At 40.2% G+C, this 12,607-nt stretch overlaps 1 protein-coding gene across 3 annotated transcripts in view; it reads left to right on the top strand.

The window, feature by feature from the left end:
• LOC127367192 (RNA-binding motif, single-stranded-interacting protein 3) overlaps positions 1-12,607 on the top strand; it is a 110,729-nt gene that overhangs the window by 74,164 nt on the left and 23,958 nt on the right. For all 3 annotated transcript variants that reach the window (XM_051406854.1, XM_051406852.1, XM_051406853.1), the window contains exon 6: positions 215-294. In XM_051406854.1, coding sequence (XP_051262814.1) covers positions 215-294 — 80 coding nt within the window. The remainder of the gene's footprint in view (positions 1-214; positions 295-12,607) is intronic.

The following is a 12,607-nucleotide window of genomic DNA, read 5'->3' as shown; positions in this document are numbered from 1 at the left end:
GATTTTGCTCAGGCATACATAGACAAACAAGCACAGATGCATAAACAAGACATGCATTTAATATACATACTGTATTGTAAGACATATTTGCGTATCCACATACAGTACAATAACGTTTTTGAGAACCACAGTGCCTACTCTGTATATTGAATAGTAACATAAGGAGCTGATTGTCCTCAAGTAGCACCTCTTTCTTTCTGTCTCTCTCTGTCAGGATGGAGTCGACGGAGAAGTGCGATGTGGTGATTCAAAATTTCAATGGGAAATTCTTGAAAACCCCTCCAGGCATGACAGGTAGGTGTCCATCACCAACACAATTGCTTTGTACTGGCTAAGCTTGTGCTTTTCTATATATAGATAAATCGTTTAATGCCAGTACCAATACAGTACCTGAGTTTTGGTACTGATACCTGACTCTGACTTTTTTGTTACTTTACTTTGAGGAAACAATGGCATCTTGTTGGCTTTTTATTGATAGATACAGCTGTAGAGAGTCAGGAAAGGTGGGTGGAGAGAGAGGGGATGTCACACAGCAAAGGCAAAGGTCGGATTCGGCCGCTGCAGCAACTCCGTATATGGGTCGCCAGCTCTACCGAGTGAGCTAACCGGGCGCCCAACAATGGCATCTTTTTTATCTGATTAAATACACGAAACTTCTCAATGCATCAGTGTTTAATGTCACCTGAACAAAAGCAGCTAAATTAGGCTAAATAATAATAAATAAATATACAGACTTAACCTGATTTAATACTTTCAGATTTATTACAAAACATTTCAAATCTGACCTGGCATTGAATGACAATCTTTGAAACTTGACATTGTCTGTACTCGTATACATTTCGGTTGATACTCAAAAACTATTGAGGTCCAATATATTAAGAATTTATACATCTCGTTTCTTGCTCTAGGAAATTGGGTTATTCTCTGCCTCTAGAATCGTGCACATTATCTTTATTTCATAAGATTTTAGTGGATGCTGTAGAGAAACCAGCCTTGGTTTCAGACTGTTAGACAAATGTGTGACATTAAATCACAGCAGCACAGGATATTTTTATTTTTAACTCACAGGCACCCTTATTTATTATGTTTATATAGACTTTTAGTGCCCAATGTTTTGTTTTTTTATGAATGAACCACATGTGTTATCAGTTACAGTCACGCAAGGGACATGTCTGCTTTTTGGTATTACAACATCTGTCTGTGTACAAAGCAGTGTCAGTGCGACTGATAATTTATCAGCATCATTTCTGCTGCTCTCTTTCTCTCTCTGTCCCACTGCTTACACCACCTTGAGTTGATTTAGTAGGAATATCTGAGTGATTCATTCCCTGGCTGTAGAGGACACAGATTGAGACACACACATGCAAGATGCACATGTACGTACAGAGACAGACTTCCCCCAAAGCAAACAATCTGTCTCTGATTGTCCCCCAAATAAACAACAAAGCTTTGTTGTTCTTTTAACACAGAGGGAAAGAAAGGGATGAAGAAAGGATGGAAGGAGAGATGGGGGAGATGCAGTGGAAAGAAGATTGTAATTGGGTTTGAAGAAACTATGAGGGGTGAGAGAGAGAATGACATGTACATAGAGAGAGAGAGAGAGCCAAGTGGGGGTGGCCAAACATGAGTGAGATAACAGAGCAAGGTGAGAGAGAATAGAAAACTGAATTGGGGAGAACCGAACGGAAAGTGACACAGGATGAAGAGATGGAGATACTGAATGATCATATTCAGGTAGAGAGAGGAGGTGTGCCACACTGAAGAAAATGGAAATCAAAGACAGACAGAGAGAGCTGTGCCCCGTGCCCTGGCAGTATAATTTGTGACATACAGCATGGAGGGTGGTTCAGTTTGTCACCTGGACGCATGCACACACACACACACACACACACACACACACACACACACACACACACACACACACACACACACACACACACACACACACACACACACACACAAACACAGCTGTACTTCTGTGTACAGTGAGGTGTAATTTTGTAGCAAGTGGATGATGCATCATTCCATCCTATGCTGCTGCTTCCTGCAGCCTCAGTTTGTGTGAGAAACAGACAATCCTAACTGCTCCTACAAGCAAAAACCATGACCATCAGCCTAGTAAACAGTAATGATCTTCATGGAAAACTTTTGTGGTGTATGTTGTTATATATTATCACACAACTCAGTGTTACAGAGTTTTGTCCCAGCTCAAAATCAAAAAATCTAAATAAATGTTAATAATTTAAAAATGAATCGGCTTTTGCACACACGTACTGTGACAGAGCTTAAAATGTTCTTATAGAGGCTAAACTAAGGTAAAACTGCTCTAATCAGTATTTTCATATTAAAAATGACTGTGTTATCTGAAAGGGCCCACTCATAGTGATAAACCCACAAAGAATTATCACTTTAGCAACTCACTGTTTTGCTCTTGGCGCCTGTAACTTTACTGTTTTGGTTCAGCCTCATAACTGTTATCCCTCTCGTTTCCAGCCACATGAGGCAGCTGTTTTCAGTGAAAAAGCTGTACAAGTCTACTGTAGCTACCTGCCCAGCAGCAAACAGCAGAGAGACAAAGTTAGTGACTAGCTGATGATGACAGTGGAGCATTTAGCAACCAAAGAGCCAGATATTACAGTTTTTGGAGACCAAAACAGAGCTGGAAGGAGACTGAATATCGGACTAACCTTAATCAAGTGGACACAAATACAAACCCAAATTAAAGTTAATTTATCTGCTAGATGTGTAAATAAACAACTGTTTACTAAATCCACAACAACTTTTATAATATGATATGAATGATGATTGTGTAATAAATCATCATTCATATGATAATAATAATTTGTAATAATAATAATTTGTACCAATCTAATATACAGAGAGAGACCGTGTGCCAGGTTCTTTTGATTTATGTCACTGGTTTTCTGTGTCACTGACAGTCGGTGGCATGTCTAAGGCTGTTGCAGTGACATTATGACAGGCCTTTGTGCTTTGTTTTGTTGCTAGTCTGCTTATCAGGTACATTTGTTGTCTCAAAAAAAACCCAAATCTCTGTTATCAAAAGTTAAATCTACAGCGTTGTGCATCACATTGAGTGTTCTTGTACATTTGCCTGTGTGTTCCTCTGATTAATACCAGAGTCTGTCCGTCCAGGCTGATGCATTGACAGGCAACATGTCTTTACTCTCTAGCCGCGACATTAATGCTGACATTGATCACCTGACCTAGAGCTTCCATCAGCCCTCGTTTCCCACTTCTACTAGGTTTCGGTCATAGAGATAGAGTATCTAGAGTTGAATGTTCATACTCTTTATCTTTTATTAACACAAAAGGATTTTATACAGATCTATATCGTCTTTATTATTAGGTTACTTTGTATGAATACAGAATGTCTAGAATTGGTTCTTACTATTTCACTGGTCTCCACAGCTTTTGTTCTTCATAAATAAAATGTGTTGGAAACATCATTACTGCTCCTAATGTCTCATCACATTTAGCGAGTAGAGCTGTCCTACAAATTCGACATTCTAATCTGTGGTGTTAATCGAGGGATCACAGCCTGTGTATTTACTATACAATATCTGTCTTCTCTGTACTCGACGTTCAATAATGTCCTGCCCCCATACTGTGAAGGAGAGAGTGAGAAGAACTCCCTATCCATCCATAATGAGCATATATCTACAACTTGATCATCACCATGTCATTTTCTGTCAGAGCTTGATATAATAAATCTTTCCTGTTCTTGATGACAGATTCAAACAGTCAGCACTTGATAAGGACTGATTTCACAGGTGTATCCAAAGATCTTCTTCTCTCCCACTATCTGATAGTGTTGTAGTTTTAATAGTTCTCTTTGTCCTGCCCTCCCCTAATGGTAAGACAAACGGAGGAAAAGAATGAGAAGAGTCCAGATTTCAGAGAAGACCCATTATCATCCAGTAGTTTCAATAATAATCAGTAGGATTTTAAAAATGCGTGCCTTAAATGTCTGGCATGATCATGAGGCATTAAGTCTCCATTCATTGCAGAAGTGGTTCGATACTTTCATAAATGGGAAATGAATTTCATTTGAGGTTCCTGATAATGGAGGAAAAAATTGAACGAGGCTGTTCTGAGAAAAATATTGTGTAATTATGTGCCAGTACTGCACTGTCAGACCCGGTGTCAGCTTACACGTGATATTTTGAGCCACTTATTTAGCACTCAAACATAGCTATGGATTTTAAATGTGATGCTTTTGACGCTCTTACTAAACCACATCAATGCTGTCAAGTTCTTAAAGTTGCAAAGACATTTGGTGCTATCTTAACATCATTTTGGAAATTAAATTCTTAAATAAATATGACAGTGTATTGATAGATTTTTTTCAGACTTGTCACACAGCCAGTTCCTTTTATGTTGCTTTAGGGTTATGATGAGAAAATGTAGCAAATGTAGTAAACTTCCTTTCCCCCGTGGGGTGCTGTCAGGGAATAGGCTTGTTTTAGATGAACTGCACCTCGTCTGGAAAGTGGACAAGACCAGGCGACAGCAGCGACAAAAAGGTGACAAACAGCTGCAGTCAAGGCGTTTCCTGTCATGCCCTGGGTCTTGCGGTCTGGCTCTAAAAACTGCATCTGTCTCGAGCTCGTGAGGTTGCCCACATGTGCATTATGTCAGAGCAACTTGACATCAAGTCTGACACAAATCTAACTGGCATGCATTGTGCGACGAGCGCCCGTGATCGATTCTGCGCAGGCCTGGCTCATCTCGAACGAGCCTAATGTGTGGTGTCCTTCACATCCTGTACTTTACAGTATGAATATAGGACAGAATATTTTCTAAATCTCAGTTCTCTGTCTGAGCTTACAACCCTTACAGTTTTGCTTATCGCAGTAGACATATCTTTTAATTATATAAAAGTGCTTATAGCAATATACATATTTTCTAATATATATTTTTATAGCAAATAGATCCTCTCATGTATGGTGCTTGAACAAGTAACCCTCAAGAGTGCATATTGTTCTGTCCCAGGGCTTCGAGCTCTTTGATGCCTGGCGTCTTAAACAAAAAAAGAACTGCACCCCATTCAGCCCAGCTGAGGGATTCCTCATTTTGTTACATTTGGGGATTGGATCCCATTTTCCAGCTGAATGATTTCCCATGTTGCTTGCTAATGGATAGATTTTATTTTCAATGAGAATTTTCCCATTTGAGGAATTGGGTCCAACTCATATGATATTCCCTCTCCTCCCACAGTGCAAACTGAAACCATTGTCCTGTTACAAGCACGTTTTTACCTGCCTACAAACTGGTGCCTTGCCTAGAAGCACCAAAGCTAAGATCTGTAGTTTAAATCTACTGCACTTAATCAAGTGCATCTAGAGTAACCTGTTTATTTCATCTTCCCCATATTTTGCTTTATTTCCTGTGTCTTTTTCCTGTGTCCCCCTCACCAGAATGGAGATGGATATGTTTGTTTGCTCTGCTGGAGTTTTAACAGTTTCTATGTTGTTCAATATCCCACAGTGCCAATGAGTGGTATAACAGTATGCGACCCATTCTTCACAGTACAACCTTCCTACCCTACTACCTATTTACACATCCTGTCAGTTAAACACAAAATGCCATAGGTTGAAAACTCCATTTCAAATCAGTAAAAACTAGTTTTACCCTATAGCATACACATGCACACACAAACATACAGAAAGACACACAACCAGCATCTCTGTCATTTTACTGACATCTCTTGCATTCTTCACGTCTTTTATTTCCTATTTGCATCGTCTGTCTCTGCAGCAAGCCACCAACAGGATGTGACAGTGATTTTTCCCCCCAAAAGAAGCCAAGAAAACACAAAACTAGAGTGAACACATTCTCTATTTGATCCACAAAGCAGTGATACTTAGATAGAAAAGTTAAACTTATAAATCAACTCCTGCAAGTCTTAATGCATGCAAATAAATTAGTTTGTGAACAAACACGCATGTAGCTTTTGTCCTGTAAAGTATTTCTGTTCACTTCAGTAAGTAGCCCTTGTCAAGTTTGAAGCTCTTGGCAACGATTTATGTTGCTAATAACAGCGACCACAGGGAAACACTCATGTGCAGTGACGCACAACTACACACAAACCATGTAGTAGCTCTGTGTGTGAGAGTGTGGGTGGGTGGGTATATATATATTTTTTTGTATTTTTTCACACATTCTACATAGCGATGAAGCTCAGAGGCACCTTGTACAGCAAAGCAAAAACAAACAAATTTATATTATGTTTCAAACACATGATAAATGATTTAACATATCACAAAATGTGTAGCTGTATTTGTTGTAAGGCTTGCAATAAGATTCTCTTTATGGTAATGTATGACATTTTGAAAGATTAATACATGTAGCCTTACGTGTTACAGACTTTTTGCACCTAGAATATATTTTATATATCTACGGAAGTGTATTGCATTCATTTGAATACAAAAAAAAAAAAAAACTCTATTTTTTGGTTTGTTTTTTTAAATAATTTTTTCACTTTTTCTGACATTTTTTTTTCCCCTGTTTTTCTGAGTAATTTTTTTTCCTGTTTTTCTGAGTAATTCTTTTCCTGTTTTACGGAGTAATTTTTTTCTGTTTTTTGTGGTAATTCCCCCCCCCTATTTTTCGGAGTAATTTTTTTTCTAAATTATCGAGATACTTCGAACTCCCCCGAGAATCTCCAACCTGCAAGTTACTCCCATGGACCTATGGTGACTCCTGCCCGCACATACATGCCCCATCTTCAACTATCTACCGTACATTGCTATGTCTAGCAGATCTGAATGGGCTTTCCTTCTGAACAACCGCAAAGTCCTCAGGTGCCTGCGTAGAGTCGACAAACTAATGATAATATCATCTATATGACTTAAAGACAGGACTATCTCCCAGTGTCTTAAACCCAAATCAAAGTAAAACTTGATTGAACTAAACAAGCCATGTTTGTTTCCGTTAAATCGAGCTCTTTATAAAGGAATGAATGCGTCTATTTTTTCAAATGCTCTCTAAACTCAGAAAAAAAATTGTCAGAAAAACAGAAAAAATAAATTATTCAGAAAATCTGAAAAAAATTACTCTGAAAAACCAACCATAAAAATAAATTACTCAGAAAAAAACAAATAATTACTCAGAAAAACAAACCGGAAATTTTGTTTTCAAGTGAATGCAATACGCTTCCGTATATATGTACACATAAAAACATAGAGCAAAATATTGTATACATGTACATTAGTTTACCACTTGCTGTGTATAATATAAATCTCCTGAAACTCGCTGAGTCAGTAAAGACTTATTTATTTCTGCCCACCTGCATAATAAAAAGCTAACAATAACATCTTTATGAATCATAAACCTGGTTTATTAGTAAAATGTTATTTCTATATAAACTTGATATAAAAAAATAAACCACAATAGAATGGTAGCTTTTTCTTTCCTCGGCATGGTTGCTCACTGTGCATCCACACTGACTCTTTCTGTTACGGTGAAGCTCCACCAAATGTGATCCACATAGCAGTCAATTCTGCCTCCATTAATTTTCTATGAGATCTGAGCAGATGTCTGCACAGTGCAGTAGTTTGCTCTGCAAACTAAGCGATGATGTTGGGATTTTCACAACGTATGAGCCCCACTCCCTACCTGTCAGGACACTGACAACAAAAACACAGCCTGGAGAAAGAAGGGGAATAGTGTTGTGCTTGGGGCTACAAAGATCGATTTATGTGTGTAATTTCTGCTCATTCGATTTGGGTTGAATTTTATTCCTTCAACTCCATGTCCTGTTTAGGAAGAATTTAAATATCTGAACTCTTTAGATATCCAAATATTGCTTCAGACTACATTAATTAACTTGATATGCCCAAAAGTGACCCATTTTAGAGGGCAGACACAGCTGTACCCAAATTCATCATGAATTCATCACTTCGTGTTATGGAGCCGCAAGAGTGAGAGCAGCAGGGGTCAAACTGACAATTAAAAATGTCCTTCCTCGTTTAAAGCCCTCTTGTGAAATGCAACAGATTGTAGCAATGTAACTGTGAAAGCAAGCTGAATAATTAATTTGATGCACCAGTTTGAGCAGCTTTTTTATTTTATTTTATTTTTTATTTTTTACAGGTAATCTTGTCTCTGGATGCTTTGCGCTTGTTGTTGCCTCCTGATTGTGTGGCGACTAAATTCTCCTCTTAGGAATAAATGACATTCATTATTGTCAGAATCATCATCAGTATTTATGACTTGTCACTGTGCTTGTAAACAAATAGAACGTTTTTTTTTCTTTTTAACCTCATAAACGCACAATATCACACATTTTGCTAACAGATGCATCACCTGAAGTTAATACAAAAGTGATATAACACTATGTTTTTACATAATAACTGGAATATGATGTGAAATAAAGAAGATATTTATTTGCCTGCCATGATATTGCTATTGTCATGTACTGGTAGAGGCTGTAAGTACACCATTGTATATGCTTCACCCTACATTTGCTTTGTAGAGGTAAAATACAGATGAGCTTTTAGAGAAATGCAAAAAATGATGGCTCTATTGAACAGATTAATTGTTTTAATGGAATGACTCAATAGAGAAAATGCCTTCACAGGTTGGCTAATTTTTGCAGTGTATCCTTTTAACTTTTTGCACATTAGCCAATACTAATTAATTAATAGCCAGTGGCAGTCCTTTCACCATTTGTGCCCTATTAAAATACTGGCTTGTAAGACTAATTTTACAATATTGACTAATTATGCCAGGAATGACAGATATCCTACCTCTGAAGGTGAAAATTAACAATATCAGCGAAGAAAATGTATTTTTACAACAATATGTTGTTATATTGGCTCTGTTCTCCCTCCCTTAAGCAGGAACACACACATACACAAAGTCATAAACTCAAACAAACACATATAAACTTACATTTTTTTTGTGTTAAACCTTCATATTCAAGTTATTCTTTTATTTCAATTAGTTTGCTGTCTTAAGCTGCAGCTCAAACACTTAATCTTCTCTATTTTATGTGTTATTTTGGCAGTATTATGAAATGCTATGACAGCATAATCTGACATGTCAGATTTAAATAATAATAGGATTAAACTCCTGGTATCCAAGAATGTGCCAGCAGTAAAAATATGAATCACTCATTAAAAAAAGAAACACAACTGTCTCCATTTATGGGCCTGTCCAAAACCAAATATTAGCCTCCTGCAGCAGTCTCAAGCACCAAATGCACTTAGGCAACCAGCATATTCTAACAATATTGATGTATGTTTGTGTGTATGGGCGTGTTTGGCCCATAGTGCTGGGCCAGTGTTTAATGTCTGGAGTCATTTTACCAGATCTGATATAAAAACAGCTTACAGCAACAATGTTGTGTGAATTTTTATGTCTGTGTATGTCGCTGTATGCTATTAGGGGATTATACAAAATGGAATAAGGCCAGTTTCCCTCCTGTCACTATTAACAAACACAGTCACCCTTCAGAAATTTCCACTGTTATCATGTTGCATGCTTTAGTCACTGGATGTTAATATGAGGGACACCAAGAAAATGAATGAAAGAAAGGTCTACTGGTATTCTTTGGCAGGCATCTGTCACATAATTACATGACATTTATTTCTTTAATTTTGCTCTCTTAGGATCAGCTACTTAGCACATCCCTAATTCTAACAATAAATGGCCTATTTTTTTCATCTCACTTAAGTCTGAAAGCACAACGTTTTTGCTGTCTATGTGATTATCCGTGGTACATAAAAATAAAAGATTCAATTCAAAACTCAGAGGTATCCTTTTCATGCAAATAGCGAGGACAAACATAGAGATAGAAAGTATCAGCTGTCCACAGTTTTTCTGTCTGTCGCACCAGTAAAACAAAACAGCACCTGAACACAGATTCTGCCTTTAAGTCTGTATCAAGAGTGCATGTGTGTCCTCATGTCGCACATCTTCCCATTCTTCTGAAGTAGCAATCATTTACAACACAAATACACACATCAATGAACTTTTAACTTGTGATAGCATAAAATACATTCTTTCCTTTAGCTATAAATCTGACAATAAAATTCTGCCCATGTTACTCTAAAATGTATCTTTTAGCATATTCTGAACCTAATCTGGTTCTAAATTGAAAATTAGAATTTAAATCTATTTTGTATTATAACAATATATGATTCAACCAAGGCCCAACTCATTGAAGCTTTTACATTTGCATTACGCAGACTACTTATCATCAGAAGTTTTGCCAATGAATTCTAATAGCCACCACAGGAACTGTTTTGGGGCCCAGGAACCATTTCAGAGACTCAGAAACCTTACATGAAACCTCAGGAACCAGAGCCTAAATTTAGTTATTCTGATTTTATTTCCCAGTGTCGAAAAGTCCCTGCTCTGGGGATAATAGTTTTATGGCCAAGAATGTATTGGGATGGAGTAAATGCAAAAAACCAAAACAAAAGTTAAAAAAGTAACATGCATTCAGTTTGTTGCTACTTGAAAGGTCAGCATTGACTGTTGGTTTAAAGCGTAGCTCAACCCCAATCCTCCTCCCTACTCTGAATTTGTGGCTTTTTATACTGCACCATCATACATGCGTGCACTTGTCAAGTCTAGGCGAACTTGACACTGACAGAGTCTCCTCTAGTGGATCGATGTGAGACTGGCCTGTTTGACAATGCTGAGAAACTTTTGGTTACCAGGGTAACCCCGGTTCACTGAAGACCGAGTGAGGTATCTCACTATGGGTAGCGCCTCCTGGCGTGAGATGCATGGGCTTGCCCGTCCTCCCTTATAAACGCCCCTGGTGCCACAACGTGGCATTCTCAAGTGTATTTCTTCCACGTACCCTCTCCATGCAAGTAAGGCAGTGTTGTGAGATAGCTCACTCGGTTTTCAGAGAACCAGGGTTACCCTGGTAACCAAAAGTTCTCTTCCAAATCTCACTATGGGAGATGTTGCCCACTCCCGAATTGCATGCTCCTTACTTTACGCCTGGCTGCGGCAGTGGTCTCTTTAATGAAAAAACGTGAAGTGCTTTGTATGAACTGTGTTTGACACATTCCCTCTTCCCTCTGAACTGACCCCAAAGGGCGCCGAGGGGGGGTAAATGAACTGGGGAGCACTGGGGGAACTCGTGCTTCTCTACGCCCATGAACCGCTGGCTGCTCAGGTGCCTGGATTCTGGAGCCTTTAAAGCCCCCGCCGTGCCCTCTCGCTGCCACAGCTGCAAAACCCGGGCGGGTTGGCGGTGGTGGGCGAGGGAAGGCAGGGAAGGCAGAGATCAAAGGCTTCCCCTTGCTTCTTCCTCAGGTCGCTAGCTTGTTGCATGGCGATAACAGCCTCACAAAATAAGCCCTTATCCCGTGACGGGTCCAACAGAGAATCCATTATGACCTGCTTATCCTGGTCCGGCAGGCTGGAGAGATTTAGCCACAACGATCTTTCTCCCGCCACAGCCTGGCCCATGACGCGGCCACAGCTCTGTACCGCTCTTCTGGACACCCGGAGAATAAGGTCCGTGACGACACATATCTCTCCCAAATGGTCGGACTTGGGGAGCCCTTATCTAAAAGGTGACCCATGTCCTGGAACAGCTCAGCCTGGTAAGCCGTGAGCAGGGTGACCACATTGAGATTTTTAATCGACTGGGCTGCAGACTTATACACCTTCTGGTACATGGAGGCGGTGAAGCGCTCCATTTTACCTGGAAGGGCGCGTCCCGCCGAGGCAATAGTGGACCGGCAGTTGGGATGGAGATGGCACGCACTGCCTGCTCCACCACTGGGGGATCTGCGAGCCCCAGACCCTCGCTGTTATTGACGTCCAGGCCAGAGTAACCCTTGACGGGAACTCTGTGGCAGAAAGGCTTGTCCCAATACCGCTTCATCTCCTTCATGCACACCGGAATTCATATCCTCCCCCTCGTCCTCACCACCTGCCTCGAGGAGCTGGCTGAACAGCGCAGGAAGTTTCCTGCGCCGTCCCCCTCAACCATATCCCCCCAGCAAGCGCTGGTCGTAGCCGGCTTGGGTTTCGCCGCTGTGTCGGCGAGGCAAGGGTTGGCCTTGGAGGCCGCCGACACGCGTAAGCGACGCTCCAGAATCCTTGGCGGCATGGCGCAACAGTGCTCACAGGACACAGAGTCCGCTAGCGATGTCTGAGCATGTTTCACCCCCATACATACGGCCCCCTTAGAGGATGCGGTGGTCGCCATAGCTAGCCCACAACCTTAACGCTTAACACTAGCAGTAAAAAACGGACCAAGCTCACCTTGACGTGCTAGCTTGATCCAAAACCAAGCTCAGAAAGGAAACCCGCCACAACACGCAATAATTCACCCGAACTGGTAATAACTAAAATCTTTTTTGACAAAAGAATTACACTCACGACGGCTGCGTCGGAGTGCAGTTAAATGAATATCCAGGTATCAAGATGCTGAGGAGCTCAAATGATCTTCACAGGGAAGAAAGCAAGAATGCCACGTGGTGGCACCAGGGGCATTTATAAGGGAGGACAGGCAGCCCCGTGCATCTGAAGATGATTGGTCTGTCTCAGGACTGACGTGGTGTTATTGGAGCTTCCATGATTGGTCACGCCAGGAGGCACTTCCCATTGT

This window comes from Dicentrarchus labrax, unplaced genomic scaffold (assembly GCF_905237075.1).
Source record: "Dicentrarchus labrax unplaced genomic scaffold, dlabrax2021, whole genome shotgun sequence".
In the NCBI taxonomy this organism is placed as follows: Eukaryota; Metazoa; Chordata; class Actinopteri; family Moronidae; genus Dicentrarchus; species Dicentrarchus labrax.
This window is presented reverse-complemented; position numbering and strand designations above follow the sequence as displayed.